The sequence below is a fragment of the Thunnus albacares genome, chromosome 2 (assembly GCF_914725855.1).
Source record: "Thunnus albacares chromosome 2, fThuAlb1.1, whole genome shotgun sequence".
In the NCBI taxonomy this organism is placed as follows: Eukaryota; Metazoa; Chordata; class Actinopteri; order Scombriformes; family Scombridae; genus Thunnus; species Thunnus albacares.
The window spans coordinates 11,451,278-11,478,426 of NC_058107.1; the positions used below are offsets into that span (position 1 = coordinate 11,451,278).

At 41.1% G+C, this 27,149-nt stretch overlaps 2 protein-coding genes across 4 annotated transcripts; one reads left to right on the forward strand and one right to left on the reverse strand.

Annotated features, from left to right (window-relative positions):
* Positions 1-5,877: 5,877 nt before the first annotated feature.
* LOC122970316 (progonadoliberin-1-like) lies at positions 5,878-7,229 on the reverse strand. Its single transcript, XM_044336451.1, has 4 exons — positions 6,589-7,229; positions 6,304-6,442; positions 6,128-6,226; positions 5,878-5,970 (listed from the first exon to the last, which is right to left on the reverse strand). The coding sequence occupies exons 1-4, from the start codon at positions 6,597-6,599 to the stop codon at positions 5,923-5,925; spliced, it is 297 nt and encodes a 98-aa protein (XP_044192386.1). The 5' UTR covers positions 6,600-7,229; the 3' UTR covers positions 5,878-5,922.
* Positions 7,230-8,412: 1,183 nt separating this feature from the next.
* Positions 8,413-14,263, forward strand: LOC122992273. Of its 3 annotated transcripts, none has more exons than XM_044366040.1 (4): positions 8,413-8,672; positions 10,017-10,074; positions 10,532-12,761; positions 13,154-14,263. In XM_044366040.1, the coding sequence occupies exons 3-4, from the start codon at positions 10,755-10,757 to the stop codon at positions 14,159-14,161; spliced, it is 3,015 nt and encodes a 1,004-aa protein (XP_044221975.1). In that variant the 5' UTR covers positions 8,413-8,672; positions 10,017-10,074; positions 10,532-10,754; the 3' UTR covers positions 14,162-14,263. The 3 variants fall into 3 exon arrangements, with proteins under 3 accessions (XP_044221975.1, XP_044221967.1, XP_044221983.1); XM_044366048.1 differs by having other exon boundaries at positions 8,420-8,672; positions 12,665-12,761; positions 13,154-14,261; XM_044366032.1 differs by having other exon boundaries at positions 8,413-10,074.
* Positions 14,264-27,149: the final 12,886 nt, after the last annotated feature.

The following is a 27,149-nucleotide window of genomic DNA, read 5'->3' on the forward strand; positions in this document are numbered from 1 at the left end:
GCTCATTATGATATTCTAGTGACACACATTCCGTCTCACAGCACAGAAAATGCTGCTTTTAAAACATTTTACTGTCAGAAAACAAATAAAACTCTTATTGTGCTGCTGTTTGAAGCAGAAGTGGGAACATGACATTGTTGAACAAGTCACAAGTAGTCAAGTCTTGACTCTAAAGTCGAGACAGACATGTTCAAGCCCCAGAAAACAAAAGCCACATAATGAGCTCATGTGTTTGTGTGACATTTTAGGCTCAAGACACATTTCTGTCCAGTCTGTTTGACTGCAACATGCATAAAAATGCTTCTTTTTACATAAAATCATTAAAAAAAAATCTTTATATTATCATTTGACATTTTTCTCTGTTGCTGGTTGTCATTTTTGGTTTGTGTACACAAAAACTTTGTAATTTGAGAAAATTAAGACTATGCACAGTAAACTATTTTTAGTTGAAACACCAAACTATTGCTGACACACTGCATAACTTTCAAATGCACTATAATACACTCTAGTCTTCTTGCTTATGGGCAGTAATTTTGACAAAACAATGATGTACATAAGATTATTATCAACTATCCTGAATAAAAGACTCAGGCTGTTTGTTCTACAGTTCATCATTTTACACTCATGCAGTCCACGTTGTTATGTTTGCATAAAGCATCACCTGAAAGCCACTGTATTGTGTTTATATTTGACATTTTGGATGCTGTAGACGTGATTCTTGGCCAAACCTAAGTATTGTTTGTGTAAGCAACGTGGGTGTGAGTGAGGGAATAAATCAGTCCAATACGTTCTGGGTTCTCCTCATAACTTTAGTCACCTTCAACAAACACAGCTCAGTCCAGTCATCACACACTTCTCATTCTCTTTCTCCCCTTCTCTCCCCTCAAAACTCTACCCACTGTCTGTACAGCGCCACCAAGCGGCTGACACTACAATATCACCCAAACACTGCATCACTAAACATATGCAAACAGGCAATGTTCAACAAAACACAGTAAACTGATGTTTAACCTTACGTTTACACAACTTTTGCCCATAAGACACAACTTCACTCTTACACATCGTCCCCCCCCTTACGCAAGAAGCGTCCTCGCTTCCAAATAGGTGTAATGAAATTGTCACTACTTTATGCTTAACAACAATATAAACAGATGACGTTGGCAAAACAACAACAAAGAACAGTGGAACAGGATACATTTTTTTTCCTTGTGTTTGCCTATAACATCTCAGTGTTTTTTTTTTTTTTACTTGTACTTCTCAATCAAGCATATGACACAGACCACAGTTCATTCAACAGTCCTGTAACGCACTGGGGGACGTACACAACGACCTGACTTAGTCCTTACTCCTGTGAAAGGCTGAACTGCCGGAGACAGTTCACTGGAATGTCCTGTGGCAACATTGTCTCCCACCTGTGTTGTGGTGCTAGTAGCACTCTGGGGCAGAGGGCAAACATTTGTCTGATCCCTAGGCGCAGTCACAGAGCACCCGGGCTTATTTGGGTGCCTGTATACATAAGGTCTGGAGCCTGAGAGTGCAGTGAGCAGTGGGGGACCTGGGCCGTTTGCTGGTACAGTCAGTTCTGAAGGTGAGGGTGGAACTGGATGTCTGTCAGCTGACCAGGCTGAACGATAAGGTTTCAGGCGATTGTAGTGAATGACCTTAGGTTTAGCTCTAGGGTCCCGTTGATCCAGAAGTTCATAGTCTACTCCAATGTCACCTGTGCCTGAGTCAAGCCGTCGTAGAACTTTAAAAGGGCCGGTCCACTTAGGTGACAGTTTTTGTCTAGCAAGGGCAGGAAGGTCAACCCACACTAAGTCACCTGGCTCATAGGCTGTGTGTTTCATCCGACGATCACAGTAGTGCTTTTGTTGAGCACCTGCTGCCTCAATGTTATGTGCAACAGAGTGAAAAGCAGCACACAGTTTCAGTAATACCGAATTGGCATATTCACTTGGAGTACCTGGTGTGGCGTTTGAAAGTCCTGGTGAGTCTCCAAGGAGGAGATCTGCAGGCAGGTGGGCCACTCTGCCATGGGCCAGGAAGAAAGGAGTGCGTTTTGTGGAGGAGTGAACAGTCGTGTTGTATGCAAATTCAACTTGCCGTAGATGGTCATCCCATTCACCTCCTCTGATATACAGATATTTTGCTAACTGGTCCTTGATGGTCCTGTTTGCTCGTTCCACCATGCCATCTGACATAGCATGATAAGGTGATGTCCTCGTTTTATGTATTCCCAGACGGTTGCACAGTTCTTTGACAAGATCTGAGTTGAACTGACGGCCTTGGTCAGTGTGCAAACTTTGAGGCACACCATGGTGGCTAATATAATCTTCAAACAAACATTTAGCCACAGTGGTTGCCCGTTGATCAGGAAGTGCATACAAGTTGAGGTACTTAGTAAAATAGTCCATTACAACAAGTACATACCGATTACCACGGCGTGTGAGTGGCAGTTCCGTCAGGTCTGCTGCAATTTTCTCAAAAGGCCTGGATGTGACTATGTTTTGCATAGGGGCCTGTTGGTGTGGTGTCTGTGGTCGCCGTGCTTCACAGGCTGTGCATTCAAGACACCACTGAGTTATGTCACGTGTCATGTGAGGCCAAAAGCATCTGATCTGTGCCCCTTGTAATGTTTTTTGTGAACTGAAGTGTCCCAAGAGTGAATGTCCATGTAAAGTTTGAAACACTTCCTTCTGCAAGTTACTAGGAACTACAATCCGTAAAACAGGGTCACCTGGTGGAGGTCTGACTTTGCGACACAAAAGACCATCAACAAGGGTGAGTTCAGGAAACTCTCTCCAGTACTGTCTCATTTCAGGTGAGGTTGCTTTAATGTTTGAGAATGGTGGCCTATGGTCAGTCAACACCCAGCTCCTGACTATTTGCAACTCAGGATCAGCTTTTTGAGCTTGGAGGAAATACTGCCTGTCAATATTCAGGAGTGAACTGTCCACCGTTACAGCTGCAGTATCTGGTGAAGCAGACTGCACGAGTGATATTAAATCCATAGCAGTCGAAGCAGTGGGTAAAGTCTCTGAGCAGGGTGCCAGCTCAGTGGCTGGAGTGCACATGGATGACTCTATTGGGTCTGTTTGAGTGTGAATGGAAACACACCTCACCTGATTGGCTGTAACCATAGGGGTGGTGCCTTCAGCTGTGAAGGGACGACAGGACATAGAGTCAGCATTGGCGTGTTTTGTACCTTGTCTACAACTAGCAGGTGCCAGGTCACTCTTCCTGAGTAGGGGCAGGACATCATCACCCAGATAGCACAGTCCTCTCCCCATATCCAGAATCACACAGTGAGGCTTGAGAAAGTCAAAACCTAATATAAAGCCTTGACTGACATTTCTGATGACTTGCACTTCATGTTGCAGAGTTTGAGACCCTAGTTTAAAGGTGATGTCTATCATACCCAATGTATCCAAAGTTTGGCCAGTCACTGCTTGTGACATGATAAACTTCTTTTTAATGGGTCTTTTTGCTAGGGAAGGAAGTGACATTTTGGTTTCCTCACTGATGAACGAAATAGTGGAACCGGTATCTAGCATGATGTGCGTATTAGTGCACTCAACAATTCCACTTACATAGGAGGTGAAGTCTTTACTTACAGTGGCTTCAGTGTTCACGCTTTCAGTCAGGGGGATTGTCATATCTGTAGTACCACTAGGGGTTGGTGGTGTACTGATGCAGTCTGTTATTTCAGTGAGGCAGATGTCTGGGGCTTCCAGAGAAGTAGCTGATGAACACCCCGCATCATCAGCTAACGGCCGTTTCCCTGTGGAAATCTGCCATGATCTTTGTAACCACTCTTAGTGGGATACTGACTGTCCCAGTCCTTTGGTTGTCGTGTTTGGCCTTGGTCCCCATACTCTTGGAATGAAACATGCTTGGCATAGGGACTCGGGCTTCGGCGGTGAGAGTCATAGTAGGGTCTACTGGGAGAGGGTTGCCTCCCTCTCTTTTCCTCATAAGGGCTAAAGGCATGGTCTGAGTAGTGAGTATCTCTGTAAGGTTGTCGGTACCTGTCAGGCTCCCTACGGGTGTGATCTTGATGGTGGCGAGTCCTCTGAGGAGAATAGTGTTCTGGGGAATGATTGGAACGTGAGTATCTGGAGGGGGAATGTCTGTAGCCTGAGCTCCATCTATTTGCATCCCTATCTGGGCTTCTCCCATAAGGTGAGGGAGATCTTTGAGGACGCACATGCATGTGCCTGTCACGGTGGTGCTCCCTGCTTCGCTCATCCAGCTTCAGTCTCAGTGCATCCATATTCTTACTTAAGTCTTTAACAGTAGCAGTGAGGTTCTGAACTGTTTTCCCGAGTTCAATGTCATTTTCACGTACTGAATTTACTGACTGCATTGTGCCAATATCTCTGATGGTAACATTTGGTGAGGACACTGGCATTACTAATCTAGCTGCTTGGCGAGCCCGTTCAGCTTGGGAGGCGACTTGAAAAGCCTCAGTGAAAGTTTTCACCCCTCTTTCATGACATTTGACTTGAAGTTCCTGATCCAGACCAGCAATGAAGCGAGACATTTTCATATACTCGGAAGCATTGTGCTCAAAATCTGGGAAAGCTTCTTTGACAAGCCTGCATACGTCTGCAGCATAAACTTCCATTGCTTCATTAGGTAGTCTATGCCGGGCATTAGGGAATGTCTGAAATGATGCAATTACATCCTTTTGGCCAAAAGCTGTCTGCAAGTGCTTCTTTGCTTCAGTATAAAGAGTCCTGAGTTTCCCGGGGCAGATTATCCCATACAATGAACAGTTCTGGTGGTAGTCTAGTGGGTAACTCAGCTTCTAATACTGTATTCATGTCCACACCACTGTCCTTGTAACGGGCCTCTTGAATTACCTCATAGCGGCGAGCCCATAGTTGAAAAGACTCACGGCCATCGTTGTGAAATGGTGGCGGTAAGGGAATGCCCCTGGGCGCTCCCTGTGTTCTGCTAGATGGCGGCACACCTGGCGCTGAGGCCCCCCTCGTGCTTGTGCTGGCTCGCTGCTCACCGGTGGAAAATGCTTCCTCGTCAGACATGATGAGTTTCCTTCGTCTCTTTTATTATTTTTTTCTTTAGCCCTCGGACGGAGTTAGATGACCGAAACACGGTTTCTAAACTCACTTGAAGCTAACAAAACAAAAAAAACGGACTTGGTAACGACTAGCTGACTAACTGTACTGAAAGCTAAAGCTAAGCTAGCGGTTAGCGTAGCTATCGTTAGCCTATAGCTTTAGGGACTCAAAAAGTTGAGCAGAATCCCAAAGGACTATATTCCACGGAAGGAAATCCCACCGCTGCCACCAGTGTAAGCGACGTAGGTGTGAGTGAGGGAATAAATCAGTCCAATACGTTCTGGGTTCTCCTCATAACTTTAGTCACCTTCAACAAACACAGCTCAGTCCAGTCATCACACACTTCTCATTCTCTTTCTCCCCTTCTCTCCCCTCAAAACTCTACCCACTGTCTGAACAGCGCCGCCAAGCGGCTGACACTACAATATCACCCAAACACTGCATCACTAAACATATGCAAACAGGCAATGTTCAACAAAACACAGTAAACTGATGTTTAACCTTACGTTTACACAACTTTTGCCCATAAGACACAACTTCACTCTTACATTTGTATAAATCTGTTGTATTACATGCCATCAGGAATTTAGAAACTACTGGGATATAAATTCAATCAAATTCATGTTTGTTATACAATAAACAAATAAGGAGTTCATAGAAAAATAATAATTCAAATGAAATGTCTCTGTAATCCTTTAGAGCAATAAATAGTCACAAAAACAGAGAAAAGCATAAGGCACTGTGGAATAAAAATGGATTCTATCATAATCATTAAAAGTAGTACAGAAAACAATGTAGATATGCCAATATGATTATTTATTGTAGAATCAAATAATCATCATTTTTTATAATTTTTGTGTTCATTCTCCCTGTTGGTCACACTGCCCTAAAAGAGAAAAAGAATAACATTAAATATGTGAAAATACAATCAACATTTAATAGAAATATCTGGTAAAGCGTCTGGCGGTTTGACTAATTTGAATAATTGACATTATTGACTGATCGATTGACCGAACACAGAATTACAGATGAGCGAAACTTACAAGAAATCCTTTCATTCTGTAGATTTTGGCGAAAGGCGATTCCTCAACACAACCCAAAACACTGCAAGGTGTGTCCACATGTGGAAACCCCTCAACTACCTGAAGGGGGGGGAAACATAACCATGAATATGTAGAGAATAAAATGCTGAACATGAAGTGTGAGGAGCCATGCTTACATTGTCCAGTGTGTCTGAAAGGCTGTCCAGTTCCCTTTTCCCTCCTGGGCTCAGTCCATATGACCAGTGCTGACAGCAGACCTGTGGCACCACTGAGCCCAGAAGCAGCAACCACAGTGCCAGGGTTTGCATAGCCATTCTGAGGAGGGAAAAAGCTTTATATTACACATATAAGCAGGTCAGTAATCTTCTTATTTTTCCTAATCTAACCCCAAATACTGTCATAGTCCTCAGTTTTAGATTACACATGCCCAGATTTATGCATCACATCAGTGAAGTTTTTACCTTCTGTGCATAAGGCAAGCTGCTTTTCTGATTTGTTCTTGGCTGCTGTCCTTTGTGGAAGCCGATGCTGCTGCTGCTGAGCATTTTCCAAGGTTTATATGCTGCTTCCTTTCGTGTCAAAAGCCCAACACTTCACTGCAGGGGGTCACAAAGTGGGATTAAGCAACATTTACTGGTAACCCGCAGAGCTATTAAAAAGATTACAGTGTGTGATTTTTGTCCTTCCACAAAAAGAACAAGTGTTCATCATCAGACCAGCTTTGTGTATGGCCGTGAAGTACCTCCAGTCGTTTTCCAATACTTGCTGATAAACCAAAGATTCACAAATTAATGACAGAGAAAAAGACGAGGTGATAAAGACTTACTCTTCTTCATAGCAGTTTATTTATAACAGTCATTTATGGAAATATATTTCCACGGTCGAGTGCAATAATCATACTCAGGGAGAACTACACCGCCCCCTGTCTCAAACAAAAAAAAAAACAACCTCTGCCCCATATTGCATTCAGAGAGATGTATTAAAATAAATAACCATAGCTCTTTGTGATTTTCACACTCATGGTGAAATACACAACATGATTGCCTTCATCATTCATTCTCACAGGCTGGGTACCTACGATTGAACTGAGTGAATAGTATTGCATCGGGGCAGCTTTGAGCTACAGCTAAAGAAACTTCACCAGTCAAAGGCGAGGATAGCTCTTCACACATGCAAACAGACAATGTCCAGTAAGAACTGAAGTGAGATTGTTCCTTAACAAAACATCTGCCCAATCTATTAATAGTGATTTTTTTTTTTTTTGGAAGCACTGGATTTGATTTACATAAGATAACAAGCATTAAACATTTTTGGTGAAAAGATATAACATGTTACAAATCAAATATATACTTGTGCAAATACGTTCAAAAGCATGATTAAGTGATATACGTCATGTAAATGGAACATGTTTTCAGGCAAGTCCACAACATGTGAACACGGCCTTCTGTTAAAGCACACCAAGTTGGATTATTTTCTCACAATGGGATATGAGGAATAATGAATGTCATACATAAACATTACAATAAGTAGTGACCACAGTCAAACGCATGCAACTGTGGATCTCACACACCGGATTACAAAAAAACCAAAACAAAAGAGGTAGATTCACAGAGTGCAAAACGAGGGAGAGCTTTTTAAGAACACAATATTCAAAAGTAGGAAAAGAGAAACCTCACAGCTGTAAATCATGTATTGCATACCCAAGCTGTGTTTGAAAACTAGCCTGTCGCATAGTTTTATGGTGCATTAACAGCACGTCTGGCCTTTGAGACTGTGCTGTTGTATGGCTTTGGCTTGCATTGCTTCCTTTATAGTGTGTTGTATCCAGCAAAAGTAAGTTACATACTTAAAGAGGAACGTACAGCGTGACAGTTATTGGTAAATGACCCCTTCAGTTTCTGCTACAGCAGCATTCAGTGAAGCTCAGTACTCTGAACTTTACTGCAAAAGTCTGGTTTTTGACTCCCATTAACATGTCAAGAAATATGAAATGAATATAAGTTATGCAAAAACATTAAATGAGTATAGTTGTTGGATCGCATCCAGACACATCTACATACACTAGGAACATTATTTTGTTTTGGTGATATATGTAGCTGAACATTTTAAAACATCCTACCACACAAACATACATGGACAACCCTGGATAAATTCTAGTGCAAGATATTTGAAGCTAATGTAACATAGGTGGAATGCCAGGGATGTGCATACAACTACCTGTGCTGTACACAGGTATAGAGAGATTGATAGTAGGGGGATATACTGTACACTGTAAAACCGAACAGTATAAGCTTATTAAAAATGATGAGTTGTATTACCTCAAAAATTAAAAACAGCTATTACAAGGCAAAATGTTTGAGTTATTTCAACGAATTTTTAATTTTAAGTGTACAGTACTTAACCACTTTAATGATTTTGATATATTGTACTCAAATAATTTGATAGTAATCACTTAATCCGCGTGACGTCACGCACGTGCGTACGTGCCTCTTCGCCAAAGTGGAAATGTCCGCCATTACTGCTGCTACATCCCTGCAGTGCACAGGTAAGAAGTTTGCTTAAACGTTTTTTGCATGTGAGTTCTTTAGATATATTTAGAGCCTAAAGCGAAAGAAAGAGAGATTGGTAAACTTGCTGTGGGACTGCTTGTGACGATATTTTAAGCGAAACGTGCTGTGGCATGCAGCAAGTTTCTCGACCTGACCAGCTAATTGTTGCTAACTTTAACTGTTACCATGCTGGCTGCAATGAAAGCGGTCATATGGTTTTCCGTGGTTGCCTTAATATTTTATTCGTTAGTTTAGTTACGTGTTTTGTCGGGTTTAATTAACGTAACTAATATTTGGCGTGTCTTAGAGTTACTTCATGCATTTGAAAAAACTGTTAACCATATCTGCCTAATTAAAGAGTGAAAGGCAATTAAAATGTTGAAAACACTGAAAGTTAACGTTAATTATTAGAGTACACAACAATAATAGTTATTCTAATGTTTCCCGTTGAGGCGGACCGTTTGTGATGCATTAATTTATTTGTGCAGGCTTTTTAAGTTTTCTGGTTCTTTTCTCAACCAGAAATTGGCGGCATGCGACCCCATTTTAATCGGGCAAGTTTTGGCAAGTTTCAGTAAAGGCAATGGTTTGCATTCAGTTTTTGCCCCGATGTAATGCTGGAACGTTTTACTACACGTCATGTATTTTAGTAAGGAGAGATCATTAAAAAAAATTAGTCTTGTGATTTGTGTGTGAAATAACACTCTCATGGTCAAGGTCAGGGCACAGTGTCCAGGGTTTGTGCAGTAACCTGACCTCCAAAGATTAGCAGTGTTGACGAAAACATAATAAGTAAAAAGAAAAACACCCAACATCCTTATTTGCCTGCTAAACTTAAGAGCCAGTATAGACTTTTGTTTGTTATATTTATTTGGTGATAAAAGGACCGTTCTAACCATTTGTATTTTTTTTCCTATGAATGTATGAGGATTTTTACTTAGCCAAAGTTTAAATATATTAAGTAGCCTGTTACATTTTTTGCTAAATTACACCCAGAAAAGCCTTTAGACGATCAAGGCATCAGCAAGACATAACATTACATTAGTAACCTGCTGAATGTATTTATTCTATGTTGCCCTCACCTTTTAGGATTTTGACATGGAAGACAACTTATTGTGCAAAGAAAGAGAAAATAAATAGCTTAATTTTTTGAGACCAAAAAGAACAAAGTGTTTTTCGGGTGTCCTTGGGTTTTGTATATTAAAGTCTGAAACACCATGTTTCATGTAATTTCTGTAATGTAAGGTAACTGACAATTATTCAATGCTTCTCTATTACTTTGCTCTGGTTTTGTAAAAAGATTGCAGCCTATCTCACTTTTCAATCTCTTCTCTCTTCAGGTTGAAATTGAAGCAACAAAAGACTGGCTGAGATACAGATACCAGATTCTTCAATCTGGTATGTTTATAATGCTCTGCTCGTACCAGTTCTCACTCTAAATATTAGAGTTGTAAATAGAATTTTGGTTTCCAATGGCTTGGAGGTGCAAACTCTGTGCTACTCTCTTTGATAGAAAGGCACAGTTGCTTGAACATTATCGTTTACATCATAGCAATGTCTCCTCAGTCAATCAATTGCCTTGTCTCTATGACAACTGTGTCTGCACATTTCATTCAGTAAATGCATTGAAAATTCACCTAACCCGGTTACATACTCAGACGCTTGTGCAAAGTGACAATCAAGAAGGATATGTGTCATTTGTCTGTGCTGTGTGTAAATTTAAAGAACCTTTTAATGACAAAACTCTTCTCAGTCATTTAAGGATGCATTTAAAACAACATGAGATGGTGGATTGTCCATTCAAAAATTGTCAGTACCGCACTAATGTGTATTCCTCCTTTAATGCCCTCAAAAGTAGGAATCATCTAGGCTGTGAATTCTCAGATTTTAAGACAGAAATTGTCTTGACAGAAACTGACGGCCAACCCATTCAGAACCAAGTTGAATCTGATGAGGCTGGTCCGTCTCAGAATTTTCTTGAGCTGGAAGCTCCAGAGTGTAATCCTCCCGACTCTGGATATGACGCTGGTGAATTGCAAACTCAACTGAGAAAAAATTTGGCTTCTTTGTTCTTGAAAATGCACAGTGTTCTGCATGTGTCAGAGACAGCGATACAAGACATAGTGGAAAATCTGGCACAAATATTCACATTGTCCAAACCCCTTGTGAGAGACTCTGTCATCAAGGTTTTAGGAGAGCATGATCAGTCTATCAATGAGGCCCTTCTTGAGGAATTGGTGGAAGCTGTCATGAAAAGTAATGTTTTTGTCAGTGCTACTGCTGAAGGTGCAGAGCTGTCCAGTGCTAAACGGAGGAAAACATTTGTAAGAAGTCACTACCCTCTGGTAATGCCAGTGCAATATGCTGTGGATTCCCTTGGACACACAGCAGTGTATGTTCCAATACTACAGATGCTTCAAACAATGTTTAAAAATACAGATCTTCTTGACAAGATTCAAGAAACTAAACCATCACCACCTGGAATGTACATGTCTCATGAAGATGGAATGTATTTCAAAGAAAATCAATTGTTGTCAGCGGCAGAAGACCTTAAGTTGTCTCTGATTTTATATGTGGATGACATTGAACTAGCTAATCCTTTAGGCACAGCTAGAAAGATCCACAAGCTTTGTGCGGTGTACTGGTTGCTAGCCAATGTGCCCAGTATATATAGGTCCAGCCTTCATATCATACAACTAGCTCTGTTGTGCAAAGTACCTGATCTGCAGAGTTGTGGTTATGAAAGTGTTCTTTCACCTTTGCTGAAAGACTTGCATACTCTTGAGCAGGATGGCATTTTTATCGAACCTGTCGGCCAATGCGTAAAGGGCACTGTCATGTGTGTTGCTGCTGATAATTTGGCTGCCCATGGTCTGGCAGGCTTTGTGCAGTGTTTCAGAGGACACTATGTCTGCAGATTTTGTTGCTGTACTACAGACCAAATACAGTCCACTGAAGTTTCTGAAGGAGAGTTTAGCATGAGAACAAGGGCCTCCCATGACGTACATGTGCAGAATGTTGTGCAAGGAGAAAATGCATCTCATTTTGGTGTAAAGGCTGAGTGCACTCTCAGTAAGACACTACAGCATTTTCATCCTATTTCTGGTTTCCCACCTGATATACTTCACGACCTTTTTGAAGGTATTGTGCCAGTTGAGTTGGCCTTGTGCATTCGTGAAATGATTCGTCTTAAGTATTTCACTCTTGAATATCTTAACACAAAAATACGTTCATTTCCATATCAGCACTCTGATAGGCTTGATAAACCACAACCAATCCCAAAGAATTTTGCGGCCAAACTAAGCATTGGTGGAAATGGACATGAAAATTCCACTTTGCTGAGGTTATTGCCCCTTATGGTGGGAAGTAAAGTTCCTGAAGGAGATGAAACCTGGGCTATTTTGATGGACCTGAAAGAAATCGTGCAGCTAGTACTCTCCCCATCTTTCACAGAAGATTCCATCCAGTACATGCAGACTAAGATAAGTGATCACAGACAGGGTCTTCAAGCAGTGTTTCCAGATTTTAAGCTCCGACCCAAACATCATTACCTTGAGCACTACCCAGAACTAACAAGATGTTTTGGGCCTCTGGTTCACTTATGGACCATGAGGTTTGAGGGAAAACATCGCTTTTTCAAAAGGGTGATACATGACACACAGAATTTCAAGAATGTCTTGAAAACTCTTGCAACCAGGCATCAGCACATGATGGCGTATCACCTCAGTGCACCATTGTTTTTCAGACCCCTCACACGAGCCTCAAGTGTCACCTCTGTCCAAATCGCCACACTGCCGCAAGTGGCCAAAGACTTCATAGAGACAAAGACAGAAAGCCAAAACATATATAGTACTTCAAAGGTCTCCATAAATGGCACAGATTTTGCAAATGGAATGTTTGTGTCTGCAGACCAGACTGGAGGACTTCCAAATTTCAGCAGAATTGAACGTGTTCTGCTTGTGGATAACTCTGTTTCCTTTCTTTGCAGGAACTACAAGTGCTGGTACAGTGAGCATTTACGATCATTTGAGCTGACATCAACAGGCAACACCTCTGTGCTTCAGCTGTCAGAGTTAAATGACACTGTAAGTCTCATGGCGTATGATATTGATGGGCATTTGATGTTAACGCAGAAAAGATTTATTTTGATCAGAGACTTGCAGGATTAAAATGTATTTGGAAATGAGGATCTATAGACAGTGGAGAAAATAATCTGCCCTCTGCTGGAAATAATCAGTGCCAGTGACACTGCCCACCACAACAAGCCAATAAAGACTAACTGAACAGATTGTTTTGTTTATTGCAAACGGCAGGCGTTTGAAGTTAATGATACTCATCAAAAACAATATTTTTTTTCATTCTAAAATGAAAATTTGAAGTACATTTCTGGCATTTCTTTTGAACAACATCATGATTATATGTTATCAAACTGGATGGTTCCCTTCAATCGATTCTCTCCTTTTCTTCTTAATAATAGGAAATGGCAGCTCAAAACTTCCTACTTCATGTCCATACCTCCACAGACATTGTGAGGAAGATGACTCTATCGTCACGTCCAGAATCTGTGGATGAGTTAAAAACGATGATAGGAGAAAAGTTTAATCTTGACTTCAACTTCAGCCTATCATACCAAGATCCAGATTTTGATGGACAGTTATGTTCCCTTTTAGACATTGAGGAACTTCCACAGAAGGCTGTGCTGAAAGTGATCAGGTCTGAGAGTGATGCCAGTTCAGTAGCATCAGATGACACGATAATATTGCCTCATGCCATGACTCCAGACAGGGTCAACAGATGGCCTGATGTTTTTCCAGTGCCCATTTTTTCCTATGAGGTAGAATTCTTACTTAGTGATGGAAATGCTACATATGACAGAACAGGGAAAACTCTAAAGTTGTCCAGGCGACAAAAGCATGACATTCTTGAGACTCTTGCTGCCAAGATGCATAGCTTCAAAGCTTACCCCAATGATAAGGAGGTTTCAATGGTAGCAGAAGCACTTGTCATTAAGCATCCTTGTCTGAAAGAGCCAGGATCTCAGACGGGATGGTATGGTTGGAAAAATAGTTTAAAGTTTAAGATGGGGAACTTCCGCACTAAGTTGAGTCGTGCAGGATTTCATGAGGTAGCTATAAATTCTGGGAAAAGGAGCCGGAACAACCCAAACAAACCATCTCCTCACACCAACATCAAAAGACCGAAGAGGGCAGAAGTGAATTTCCTTCCCAATTTCCCAAGAGGTGAAAATGCTGCAAGCCTTGAACGACTGAGACTGCAAATTGTAGATGAAGTGAAGAAGAGTGACAAGAACCTTTCTCTGATTGGAAAGTTAATGCAGACTACCTTTGCCCTTCGGCGCAATGAGATCGTCAGTGATGATCCCCCTGTTGATGAGATCCTGGAACGCTGGCCTGCACTCAAAATGGAGTCACAAGTAAAGACATTTTTTGTACTACACCTATTTGAGCAGATCTATCACATATAATTCTTTTACATGACTTTGTCTGTGAGGACATGAATAGTTTTACTCAAATGTAGATTAACATACCCTACATGGGTTGGTAGTGTCATTTTTTTTATTGCTGTTTTTTATTTTTCCTTTTCAGAAAGAACACACACTATACGCTGACTTAAGTCGTTTTATGTTTTTGCAGATCTGTGCTGAATTTCACAGAATCTCAAACATCAACCTAAAGAACTGCTTCTATGCTGAGTTGGATCGACATGCCCCACGTCTTCAGCGCTTGTTCAGGAGGAAAGCTACACGGACAGGGAAAGCAGCTGAAGTCCTCAGTCAGATCTTCCAGATGTATGACCTCCAGGTAAGTTGTTTAAGCTTCTTGGTGCTTTATAATTATGTTACAGTAGATTTTGGTTTATCTTTGGTAGAATTTTGGTAGGGCTATTTGTTTTAATATAGTGTTGTGTGGCTATGCTGTTTACCAGCCATAGTAAGGCAAGAATATGTTCTTGCTCCCAAGGAACAAGTTGATGTTCATGTCAGACGTGCTGCTGTTCTCCGTGCTCTCCCTGCATATCTGCATGATGACGACTCTGGATTTCTCAAGCAATGGGATGTAAGTCAGTATATTTATTTTGATCAAAGAGTCAAATTTCTTTGTTACTCTAATCCAGTAAATCACTGATTATACAAGTTGAAAAATTTCAGAGTTTGAATATTACCATTAAAATTATAGTCATAGGAATAGAATGGACACAAATCAGAAAACAGGCATGTTTTGAATATGCTTTTCAATCATGGGTGTCTTTGAAATTACGATGTTTCCATATGCAATAAATCCTGCTTTAATTAATGTTATGTTTTTCTCGGGGGTTAAGGTTATGATCACAGTACACATTCAAAGATTTGTAGACTGGAATGAGGTATAATAAATAACTGGACTGAACATGATTAATAAATGTCTATTCATTTTATTAATCAAAAATAATGCCTCTGCCACTGTGTGAATGAATGAAAATCCACATCTTGGAGAAAACAATTCTGAGTACATGCCATTCAAATTTACCATATTGTATGGATATTGATAATTTTGATAACTTAACTGGTTCTAGCCCAATTTCTGTTTGCCTGAATCATTCATACTCTCCAAAATATACAATTTCATGATCTATTCCAAGCTTCAGTTTGCTTCAGTATGCTTAAATATTAAGCGGCCATTTCTCACTGTTGTCACTTGGACTGCAAACTCCAGTGTAAATTAGTCAAATCTATAGTTACATGAAAATAAACAGTACCATGGAAATTCCATAGTGCTACCTTTTTTTTGTAATGCTGAAATCCTGCCCTCGAAGCAATGGTAATATTACCAAGTTTCAGGTTTATCTTAATAAATGCCATAGTTGCTATGCCATGTGTCAACAAAATGTACACTCGCCCCTAAAAGATTAATTGCTTATTTTTTATTTTATGTTACATATGGTGAATCAAATCACATTCATAGATTGTAATTTTTTTTTTTTACTGCTATTTGTCTTCTGATAAGCCACTGATATATTTTTCAGCAATCGCCCTTTAGAAATAGCTGAGGGAGTCTAGGGCCTAAGGTAACCCTTCTGTTGTTGTCTGCAGGTGGCGCAGTCTGAACCAGACATTGGTGACTTACCGGTTGGGCTCTTGATCAGTGCCACTTCAGATGCCATGTACCTCTGCCCAGAGAAGGTTGCGGTCGTGCTCGAGGGTAAAACAGTCATTGATTTTCCCACATTCGCTGACGCATTTGTAGTGCTTTTCGCACTGATTTATGCACTGCATCTGAATTACCCAAAAGACATGGCAAATACTTTTGACTTCACTCAGAAAGTCTTGATGGGTCTGGAGGATGGAAACATGAGACCCAGGGTCTTGAGCCTCAAAAATGAACTTTTGGCAGTGGAGTAGTTTGTTCCTGTTTTAAAACATCTTAGAGATGTGTTTTTCAAAGATTTTTATTGTTCAATTTTGAATGTGTTAATGTTCAAGAAAACTCATTCTGTACTGGTAAGATCCCATACCATGCGGTTGTCCACTATGTGGTTCTTTTGTCAGGCCATTTTGTTAGGCCCTTGCACTATTGTTCAATGTTACTGTTCCTGTTTTTGCACTGAATGGAAGCGTATAGGGCAAGATATTGATGTATAACGTGAAAGTTGTCAACCAGCAGAGATATTGCCTTAATATTCATTGTCATGTAACTCTTTTTAATATGCGGCCATTATAAGCAAACTGAAAAATTGGTGAACAGAACGGTTTATGGCAATATTTGGATAATTTTGGTATCAATTGCCTTTCCTTGTCAGGAAACGTACAAAAATGTTTTTAACTTGCCACGATTGTATATTAATATCATGATAAAAATTGGCATGTACCATTATAGGAGTATATACATATTGTCCACTTCTATAGTTTGGGGAAAAAAGTAATTTCCCAAAGGCACCTGCACTGTTTTTGAAGGTGTTATCGTGCTAATTTCAGTGTAAAATGTTTTTGGTTACTAAATAAAATAGTAACTTGCATTTGAATCATCTGTGTTAATGTGTTTTTAATGTTTACTCAAAATATGTTTGTATGTTTTAGTCAAATCTACTTAATAAAATTGATGTAATCAGTTTCAAAAAAAAAATTAAGTTGCTTCACATGGAATTTTGAGTTAAAATTTCAAGTGAAATATTTAAGTATAGGGAGGATTGTACAACTTTGTTGAACTTAAACAAGTTAAGTTCACATAAAGTGAAAATAGCTTTACCAAGAAATTAAACATTTTCTGGTTAAGTAACAAAAATTTTACGGTTAGCTATACTTGATTTTTATTAGTAGTCTGAAAACAAAATACTGAGTAATAATGATGTAAGTAAGAAAGTTTATGTAACTTAAAATATTGAGTATGTGTCACTAGAAATTACTTAGTAAAAACTACTTGAACAAGTATGTTTCTTTAACTTAGAAAATGGAATAATTATCACTTAAAATTTTCGATGTAATCTGTTTCAACAATTATTTTAAGTTATATTAACTTATCGGGTTTTACAGTGTAAGAGGAACTGAGTAATAAAGAAGCCATCTGTGTCCAGACCGGACTTGTAGGCGTGTAACCGAGTTATCTGTCACTCTGGGACATGTGCAGCGGGGTCAGCATCTCTTCAAAAATGGCTCCTTTCACGTTGGATCCTCTCAGGTTTGCTTCTTGTAGATCACAGCCAGACAGGTCGCAGTTCTGCAAAGACGCAGCAGGGACGTAACAGTAAGACAGGAAGATTACATGAACTGGTGAAAAGCTTGTAATGTAAGTAGAGAACTGTAATGTATTATGAATGTCGTACAAAAGCCTGTTGAAAAATGTTCACACACTTGCTGGCAATTTCATACAAGTGCCATGGTGAAGTCCTGTTGCCTTATGGAAGCTTTCAGTTGCTTGTGTAAAGCTTGACATTAAGGGTTAAAATGTCAATGTCATTTTATCAAAGAAAGAATGAATGTCATTTGTTTCATAACAAACAGTTAACATTTAGTTCAAAAAGTTTTTTCTTCAAGAAAAAATGGTTTGGCAGAAAATTAAAGGAATAGTTCAACATTTTGGGGAATACACTTCGTCACAGACAACTTAAGGCACAAAAGCAATTGAATTCCCATACAAATATAAAGACCAACTTCATTGCACTCATATTAATTGGTTATTTACTTATTCAACTCTATGCAACTTTAGCTTAAATTTTGGGGATCCTGCTACTGGGCTATCAGTAGGGAAATTGTTTGGGGAAAAAAAAAAAAGAGGGATTCAGTTCAGGCTGACTATTATGTTCAGAGTCAAGTAATCTATCAATTATTTTTACAATTGTTTAGTCTACAAAATGTCAGAAAATAGTGAAAAATGCACAGCACAAGTTCCCCAGAGCCCATGTTTGCACATTGCTCGTTTTTTTCCGAACAGTCCAATCCCCCCCAAAACTCTTCAACTTACACTGATATAAAACAAAGGAAAGCTTAATGTGTGAAGGGCTGGAAACAGAGAATGTTTGGTATTATTTCTTAATAAATTACTATAACAATTGATTTATCATCAAAATACTTGCAGATGAATTTTCTTTCAGTGGTGTAGTGGATTCATCTTAAAAACATCTGTAGGACAATTATTTAGATCTGCTTTGTTGCCCCATGATAAATACTAACTGTCATCTGCGTCAACATGTCTGTTTAAATGAACATTTTTAGAGATAATCCCTTCCGATAGCCTTGACTTAAATGTAAAGGATAGAAGATGATGGAGAAGAGAGGTGGATGGGAGAAGGAGGAAGAGAATTTTTTTTTGAATTTTTAAAACACCTTTATTTATCTAGTCATCAGATCAACAAGCATTAAAAAACAACACCAGATTCAGCCCAGCATGCATCCAAAGCAGAGCTCCTCCTCATCAATGGAGCACAGAACATTTTTATAACACCACACAGAGACAAAAGAGTCCAGATCATTCATCAACCTGTAATAGTTGTGATCAATTTTCAGTCTGCTTGTTATCATTCTGATCAGTATGGTGATAACATCAAAGTCCAAAGAACCATTTATCTTGTTCTTTCTGCTGATATAAATGGCCATCTTAGCTTGGCCCAACAGAAAGTTGAACAACTTTCACGCACTTATCACGAGTCCTCCTTGAGAGGTAAAGGAAAGGGAGGAAAATTACAGATACAGTTGAAAGAAGGTAAAGGAAAGAAAGGATGACAGGAAGACAGAAGAGAGGTGGATGGGAGAGGGAGGAGAGGAAAAGTTGATGAGAGACAGGGAGATAAAGAAATGAAGGAAAATTAAGGACAGGAAAGTAGATCAATAAACAGAAAAACAGTAAAGACAGAAGATTAAGGAGGGGAAGGATGGACGGGTAAAACAAGAAAGATGAAATAGAGGAGGAATGTAGAATAAAAGGATAGGAGTTGGAGATGGAGGGTGGAGAGGTGAAAGAAAACATGAAAGTGAGGAAGAGTAGATGAGTTAGGGAGTGAGATGAGATGGAGAGAGTGAGTTGGTGAAGAAATGAGTGAAAGACCAAAGAGATGGATAGGAAGGGTTGAGGGGAGAAGAAGGAAGATGAAAGACAGGAATTATAGAAATGGTGTGTTTGAGAAATAGAGAAAGGAATATGAAGAAGGAAAAGGAAGAAAATGAATAAGAGGACAGGGGGAAATGTGAAGGATAGAAGATGATGGAGAAGAGAGGTGGATGGGAGAAGGAGGAAGAAGGAAGAGAGGAAAAGTTGATGAGAGACAGGGAGATGAAGAAATGAAGGAAAAGGGACAGGAAGGTGGAGATGTAAATAAAAAAGAAGGGTGGATGTTAAATGAAAGAAGATTATAAAAAATCCCTTCCATTCATGAAGAATTGAAAGGATGAAGAGGTAAAGGAACAAAAGATGTAAGGAAAGGAAGGAAAATGGACAGGAAGGATGGTAGGGTAAGGAAGAGAAAAATAGAGAAGGTGGAGAGGTAAAAGAAAAAAAGGAAAAAGAAAGGAGAGGGTGGGTGGATGGATGGCAAAGGAAGAAGAAAGGAAAATCAAGTGAAGGAGGATGGGAGAGAGCCCTACCTCCCATCCATGAAGGAAAAATGATGGAGATGAAGATGGAAAGGAAAAGTAGTGGAAGAAGAGATGATGGATAGAAAGGTACAGAGGAAGGAAGTGGAAGGAACATTTAAGAGAAAGAAAGAAAAAGACAGTAAGAGTAGAGGTGTAAAGGAGAGAGGGTGAGAGAAAAACTAAGTTTAAAGATAAAACGGTGGAAGATGATAGAATATAAAGGAAAGGAAAAGTGGATGGGTGAAACAGAGGGATTAAGGAGAGAAAATAGAGAGGAAGATGAAGGAGCAGGATAGGTAGAGGGTGGAATGGTGTAAGAAACAAGATTAAAGATAAGAAGCATGGAGATGTAAAAGATAGGAAATAAGAGACAAAGGGTGAAGAGTGAAAGGAAGGAATGTGGAGGATGGAAGGAGTATGAAAGGAAAAGTAAGAAGAATGAAGGAGAGAAAGAGTGGAGGTGTTAAGGGTGGAGGATGAAGGATAGAAAAAGTGGAGGAAAATGAAGGAAGACAGGGTGGATGGTTCAAGAATCAAGAAAAAAAATAGTGTAAAAGTAAGAGATAAAGGACAGGAGGAATGGAAAATAAAGAATGAGTTGGAGGAGATGGAGGGTGGAGAGGTGAAAGAGTAGATGAGTTAGGGAGTAAGATGAGATGGAGAGAGTGAGTAACAAGATTAAAGATAAGAAGCATGGAGATGTAAAGGACAAGAAATGAGAGAAAGGGTGAAGAGGGAAAGGAAATAATGAGGATGGAAGGAGTATGAAAGGGAAAGTAAGAAGAATGAAGGAGAGAAAGAGAGGAGGTGTTCAGGATGGAGGATGAAGGAGAGAAAGGGTGGATCGGAGAAGGAGATGAAAGATGGAAAGGGTTGAGAATCATAGAATAAGAGATGAAGGATAGAAAAAGTGGAGAGGAAAATGAAGGAAGATGGGATGGGAGAGGTAGGAAGAAGACAGACAGGAACATGAAGGATTTAAAGGATAGAGGGGAAAGAAGAAAGATGAAGCTTGGGAGAGGGGAGAGGGAGGAAGATTGAGGAAAGAAAAAGTTGACAGGAGAAAGGGAGATGAGAGGAAGGGTGGAAAGGAAATAAGGAGAATTAGGGACAGAAAGGAGGGATGGTTAAAGGAAGATAAAAAATCCTCTTATCCATGAATGATAGAAAGGTTAGAGGGGGAAAAGAAAAAACAATGGATGGATAGCAGAGGAAGGAAGGAAGAAGAAAGAAAGGAAAATCAAGTGAAGAAGGATGAGAGAGAACCCTACTTCCCATCCATGAAGGATAGAAAGGCTGAGAGAAAAACTAAGGAAGTTTAAAGATACAAACAGTAGAAGATGATAGAATATGAAGGAAAGGAAAAGTAGATGGGTGAAACAGAGGGATTAAGGAGAGAAAGGATAGAGAGGAAGATGAAGGAGCAGGATAGGTAAAGGGTGGAAAGGTATAGGAAACAAGATTAAAAGAAGCATGGAGATGTAAAGGACAAGAAATAAAAGAAAGGGTGAAGAGTGAAAGGAAATAATGTGGAGGATGAAAGAAGTATGAAAGGGAATGTAAGAAGAATGAAGGACAGGAAGAGTGGAGGTGTTAAGGGTGGAGGATGAAGGAGAGAAATTGGAGAAGGAGATGAAAGATGGAAAGGGTTGAAAATCGAAGAATAAGATGAAGGATAGAAAAAGTGCAGAGGAAAATGAAGGAAGATGATGAAGAGAAAGGGTGGATGGTTGAAGAATCAAGAAAAAGAATAGTGTAAAGGTAGGAGATAAAGGACAGGAAGGATGGAAGGGTTAAAAGAGAAAGATGGAGGACAGGAGGAATGGAAAATAAAGAATATGAGTTGAAGGAGGTGAAGAGTGGAAAGATGAAAGAGAAAATATGAAAGTGAGGAAGAATAGACAAGTTAGGGAGTGATATGAGATGGAGAGAGTGACTGAATAAAGAAATGAGAGAAAAGGATGATGTCTAAAGGAAAAAAGTGGAAGAGTGAGAAAGATGTAGGAGAGGAACAGTTGAGGGGAGTGGGAGGGAGAAGGAAGTGAAGGGTGGAGGTAAAGGAAAGGGAGGAAAATTACATACAGTTGAAAGAAGGTAAAGGAGAGAAAGGATAGAGGAAGAAAAGATGGAGCTGGATGATAGAAGGTAGAGTGATATAGGAAACAAGATTAAAGTTAGGAAGTGTGGAGATGTAAAAGAGGAAATAGGATAGAAAGGGTGGAGAGGAAAATGAAGGAATGTAGGAGGAGGATGAGAGGAGCATGGAAGGGAAAAAATGAAGGAGAGGAAGAGTGGAGGGGAGATGAAGGGACGGATGGATAAGAGAAAAAAGAAGAAGACAGACAGGAACATGAAGGATTTAAAGGGTAGAGAGGAAAGAAGAAAGATGAAGCTTGGATGGGAGAGGGAGGAAGATTTAGGAAAGAAAAGGTTGACAGGAGAAAGGGAGATGAGAGGAAGTGTGGAAAGGAAGGAAGGAAGAATTAGGGACAGAAAGGAGGGAAGATGGAGGAGCAGGATAGGTAGAGGGTGGAGTGGTATAGGAAATGAGAATAAGGATAGGAAGCATGGAGATGTAAAGGATAGAAAATAAAAGAGAAAGGGTGAAGAGGGAAAGGGAAGAATTAGGAGGACGGAAGGAGTATGAAAGGGAAAATAAGAAGAATGACGGAGAGAAAGAGTGGAGATGTTAAGGGTGGAGGATGATTGATTTTTAAACTCAACATTTATTAACCACTATGTACACTGTAAAAAAAAAAAAACGTAATACACTACATTAACACATACATTATATAATTACATATCAGGTATCAAAGTTACATCAGCACATGTCCAAAACTCAACTGTCCATCTATTACAGAGCAGAGCACCCCCCCATAACCCCAAATCAGCTGGAAAGTCTCCAGGTCATGAGCAGCTCTGTAAAAACTAAACTCTACCAGCAGTCTGGACTTCACCATTCTGACAAAAACAGGAACCACATCAACATTCAGCTCTTCCTCCACCTTCCTCCTGCGGCTCACATACACCGCCATCTTTGCCTGTCCCAAAACAAAGTTCAATATCTGACACTTGTTCTTCTGTTGGCGAGTGTATTTAAAACCACAAATAAAAACCTGCTTCATAAAAATTTCTCCATATCTGCTAAAAATGGTTTCCAACAACACAAACAGAGCCGTCAGACGAGAGCACTCAGAAACAGTGAAACACCGTCTCTCTTTGGCTGCAGAAGGGGCATTTCTCCTCCACAGCAGCATTAATAACAGAGATAAAAAAGAGTTCACTGCTACAATGCTATGTAGGATCCTCCACTGCAAGTCCGCATGTTTCTTTGTTAAAGGAGGTTTATACAAAGACCTCCATGCTGGTTTGACGTCAGGGTCTAAGTCCAGATAAGTCCTCCACGGGGTGTCACTGCGTCCATTCAGTTTGTTCTGGTTCAAGGTTTTAACCATCAACTTATACAGCGTCTTTCCTGAGGCGTCCTCCAAAGAAGCTCCCACAGGGTCGACAGGCTCAAGTAAAGGACCAGAGCAGTTTTTGAAATCCGGAAACAGTCCAATGGTGGGATAGGGGTCCGTACAGTTTGGCAGCAGCGCGCCATCACAAAAGTCAGTTAACAGAAGGCATTGATGTCCTGTCAGCTTCTGTTTCTAATGTTTCAGTAACTGGTTTATGACTCGTAGGATAAGGATAAGGATAAGGATAAGAAGCATGGAGATGTAAAGGATAGGAAATAAAAGAAAGGGTGAAGAGGGAAAAGAAATAATGAGGATGGAAGGAGTATGAGGGAAAGTGGAGAGGAAGAGTGGAGATGTTAAGGGTGGAGGATGAAGGAGAGAAAGGGTGGACCGGAGAAGGAGATGAAAGATGGAAAGGGTTGAAAATCATAGAATAAGAGATGAAGAATAGAAAAAGTGGAGAGGAAAATGAAGGAAGATGGGATGGGAGAGGTAGGAAGAAGACAGACAGGAACATGAAGGATTTAAAGTGTCAGGCTCGGGGAAGCAGGAGTGGACCCAAACGCAGAGGCCGGAATGCAGATATGATGAAAAACTCTTTTAATTGTGGATGGTCACGGACAGGTAAACAGGGCTGAACAGAACTAGCAGAAGGAACAACACAAAACGATCCAACAAATACTGAACAGGGAAACAGAAGAAAAACCCAGAAAACAAACTCAATGCCATCTATACTAACCCATCCAAAACCAAGCACAAACACAAACCCAAGCACACAACCCAACAAACTAATGATTCAATCCTCTAAAAGCCACCACCCAAATCATACAAGAAAACCCTATGAACTGAGGGACTAAACAGACGTGCAAAACCAGGAGAGCCCACAGAACACAACATAAGACCAAAAAAACAGCCAAAGTCCAGGCAAGATGTGACAGAACCCCCCCCTTAAGGGACAGATCCCAGACGTCCCACAAACACCACCAAGGGACACAGGATGGACGGCCGACGCAAGACGGGGGGAGGAGGAGGCCAAAAGTGACAGTCCATAGGCCATGAAAGAGCAGGTAGCTAGGGAAGTGGCGCAGGGGTAGGTAGCCAGCATGCAGGGAGCAAAGGAGGTGGTGCTCAGGAAGGGCCAGGACATGGGGAACCAGGAAGATGGTGCACAGGCAGATGGCCAGGACACTGGGAGCCAGGGAGATGGCACTCAGGTAGAAAGTCTGAGGCCAGACAGGGGCAGAGCATAAGAGTCCAGGTGGACGGCCAGGGGGCTGGACAGAGGCAGAGCCATAAAGTTCAGGGGGATGGCCTGGAGGCAAGACAGACAGACTCTGGCGGCGACGCCACAGGGGATGCTGCACACTCGGGCGGCGACGCCACAGGGGATGCTGCACACTCGGGCGGCGACGCCACAGGGGATGCTGCACACTCGGGCGGCGACGCCACAGGGGATGCTGCACACTCGGATAGGGATAGCTGCGCTGGCCCAGCAGGGACGGAGGGTTGCTGCACGCCAGCAGGGACGGAGGGTTGCTGCACGCCAGCAGGGACGCTGGGGAGCAGAGACTCTGGGGCGCGGAGACTCTGAGGCGCTGGAGAGGACAGGCCAGGTGGCAAGGTGACCCAAGGAACGGTGTGGTCGTCTGCGTTGACGACCGGACCTCTGGTTGGCGCTCCGAGGGCCTCCCAGAGCCAACCGGGTGCCCAGGTAGGGGTTTTGGGTTGGTGCTGGCTCAGGAGTGGCAGGCTGCTGGCTAGCTGGCTCCTTGCTAGCAGTCTTAGATAACTGATAATAAAAGTACTTCAGCAAAGTCATCTGAGCTGGAATGTCTGGAGTGGAAGCCGAATGGCAGCGCTGGTGGTTGGTAAGCTTGGAGGCCCGTCTGGCTGATCGAGGTCCCCCCAGTGCCAGACTGGTTCCTTGAAAACAGTTTGTCTCTGCTGGGTCCATTACTGGTTGGATCGTTCTGTCAGGCTCGGGGAAGCAGGAGTGGACCCAAACGCAGAGGCCGGAATGCAGATATGATGAAAAACTCTTTTAATTGTGGATGGTCACAGACAGGTAAACAGGGCTGAACAGAACTAACAGAAGGAACAACACAAAACGATCCAACAAAGACTGAACAGAAAACCCGAACTTAAAGAAACTGAACTAACAAGGAGATGAGGTGCAGGTGGGGAGATGGGTGGAGAACTGGAGAGGGGAATGAACATACAGGGAGCTGATTGGCTGAGGACACACAGGGAGCGGGGCAGGGCTGACGAGGCTAACACAGGGCAGGTGTGGGGAAGACAGCAGGGCAGGGCTAACGAGTCCAAATGCAGGGCAGGTGTGGAGGAGCACATGAACACACAAGGGAAACAGAAGAAAAACCCAGAAAACAAACTCAATGCCATCTATACTAACCCATCCAAAACCAAGCACAAACACAAACCCAAGCACACAACCCAACAAACTAATGATTCAATCCTCTAAAACCCACCACCCAAATCATACAAGAAAACCCTATGAACTGAGGGACTAAACAGACGTGCATAACCAGGAGACCCCACAGAACACAACATAAGACCAAAAAAACAGCCAAAGTCCAGGCAAGATGTGACATTAAAGGGTAGAGAGGAAAGAAGATGAAGCTTGGATGGGAGAGGGAGGAAGATTTAAGTAAAAAAAAAAGTTGACAGGAGAAAGAGAGATGAGAGGAAGGGTGGAAATGAAGGCGAATTAGAGACAGAAAGGAGGGATGGTTAAAGGAAGATAGAAATGCTCTTATCCATGAATGATAGTAAGGTTAGAGAGTGACAAGAAAAAACAATGGATGGATAGCAGAAGAAGGAAGAAGAAAGAAAGAAAAATCAAGTGAAGAAGGATGGGAGAGAACCCTACTTCCCATCCATGAAGGATAGAAAGGATGGAGAGAAGTTGAAAGAAACAAAAGTTGGATAGGAGAGAGAAAAACTAAGTTTAAAGATACAACAGTGGAGGATGATAGAACAAACAGAGGGATTAAGGAGAGAAAGGATAGAGGGGAAGATGGAGGAGCCGGATAGGTAGAGGGTGGAATGGTATAGGAAACAAGATTAAAGATAAGAAGCATGGAGATGTAAAGGATAGAAAATAAAAGAAAGGGTGAAGAGAAAAAGGAAGGAATGTGGAGGATGAAAGGAGTATGAAAGGGAAAGTAAGAAGAATGAAGGACAGGAAGAAAGGAGATGTTAAGGGTGGAGGATGAAGGAGAGAAAGATGGAAAGGCTTGAGAATCTAAGAATAAGAGATGAAGGATAGAAAAAGTGGAGGAAAATGAAGGAAGATGAAGAGAAAGGGTGGATGCTTCAAGAATCAAGAAAAAGAATAGTGTAAAGGTAGGAGATGAAGGACAGGAGGAATGGAAAACAAAGAATGAGTTGAAGGAGATGGAGGGTGGAGAGGTGAAAGAGAAAACAAAAGAGAGGAAGAGTAGATGAGTTAGGGAGCAAGGTGTAAAGACTGATAATTACACCTTGAGGTGGACGGGCAGTCCACGCCTTTACTTGAAGAGTTTACCAACTTTTATGTAAACAGTGTCACGGCTCTTGTCAATCAGATGTAATTGTCTTTTTAACGTGCTGACGTGCTACGGTAAGCGTATTGTATCATTTCCGGTTGCCGACTGTGTCTACTGATAGCGTTGTTGCTGCTCTCATCTCAGTTGATTTTCCGATATATATCACATTACTGTGGATTAATATCTGCTGTATATTTAAACTTTCGCTAGTTTTACACAAGCACTCTCAGCGCTTTTCTCTTAGCGACTTTTCTCGCTAATCGCACAAGTTGTTAGTCACTTTAGCTCTGCAGCTAGCACTAGCAGCTAACTTAAACTAAGCAGTTAGCGATGGCTTCTCTCTCTCCCTCTCGTTCTCCTGCTCTCTCTTGCTCGGTGTGTCAAATGTTTAGTTATTCCTCTGCC

Coding starts and splice junctions, on each gene's coding strand:
- LOC122992273 (XM_044366032.1), top strand. CDS start 10,755: ATGCACAGTGTTCTGCATGTGTCAGAGACAGCGATACAAGACATAGTG. Junction 12,762..13,153: donor TGTCAGAGTTAAATGACACT/GTAAGTCTCATG, acceptor TCTTAATAATAG/GAAATGGCAGCTCAAAACTT.
- LOC122970316 (XM_044336451.1), bottom strand. Junction 6,227..6,303: donor TTTCAGACACACTGGACAAT/GTAAGCATGGCT, acceptor CCCCCCCTTCAG/GTAGTTGAGGGGTTTCCACA. Junction 5,971..6,127: donor ACAGAATGAAAGGATTTCTT/GTAAGTTTCGCT, acceptor TTTCTCTTTTAG/GGCAGTGTGACCAACAGGGA.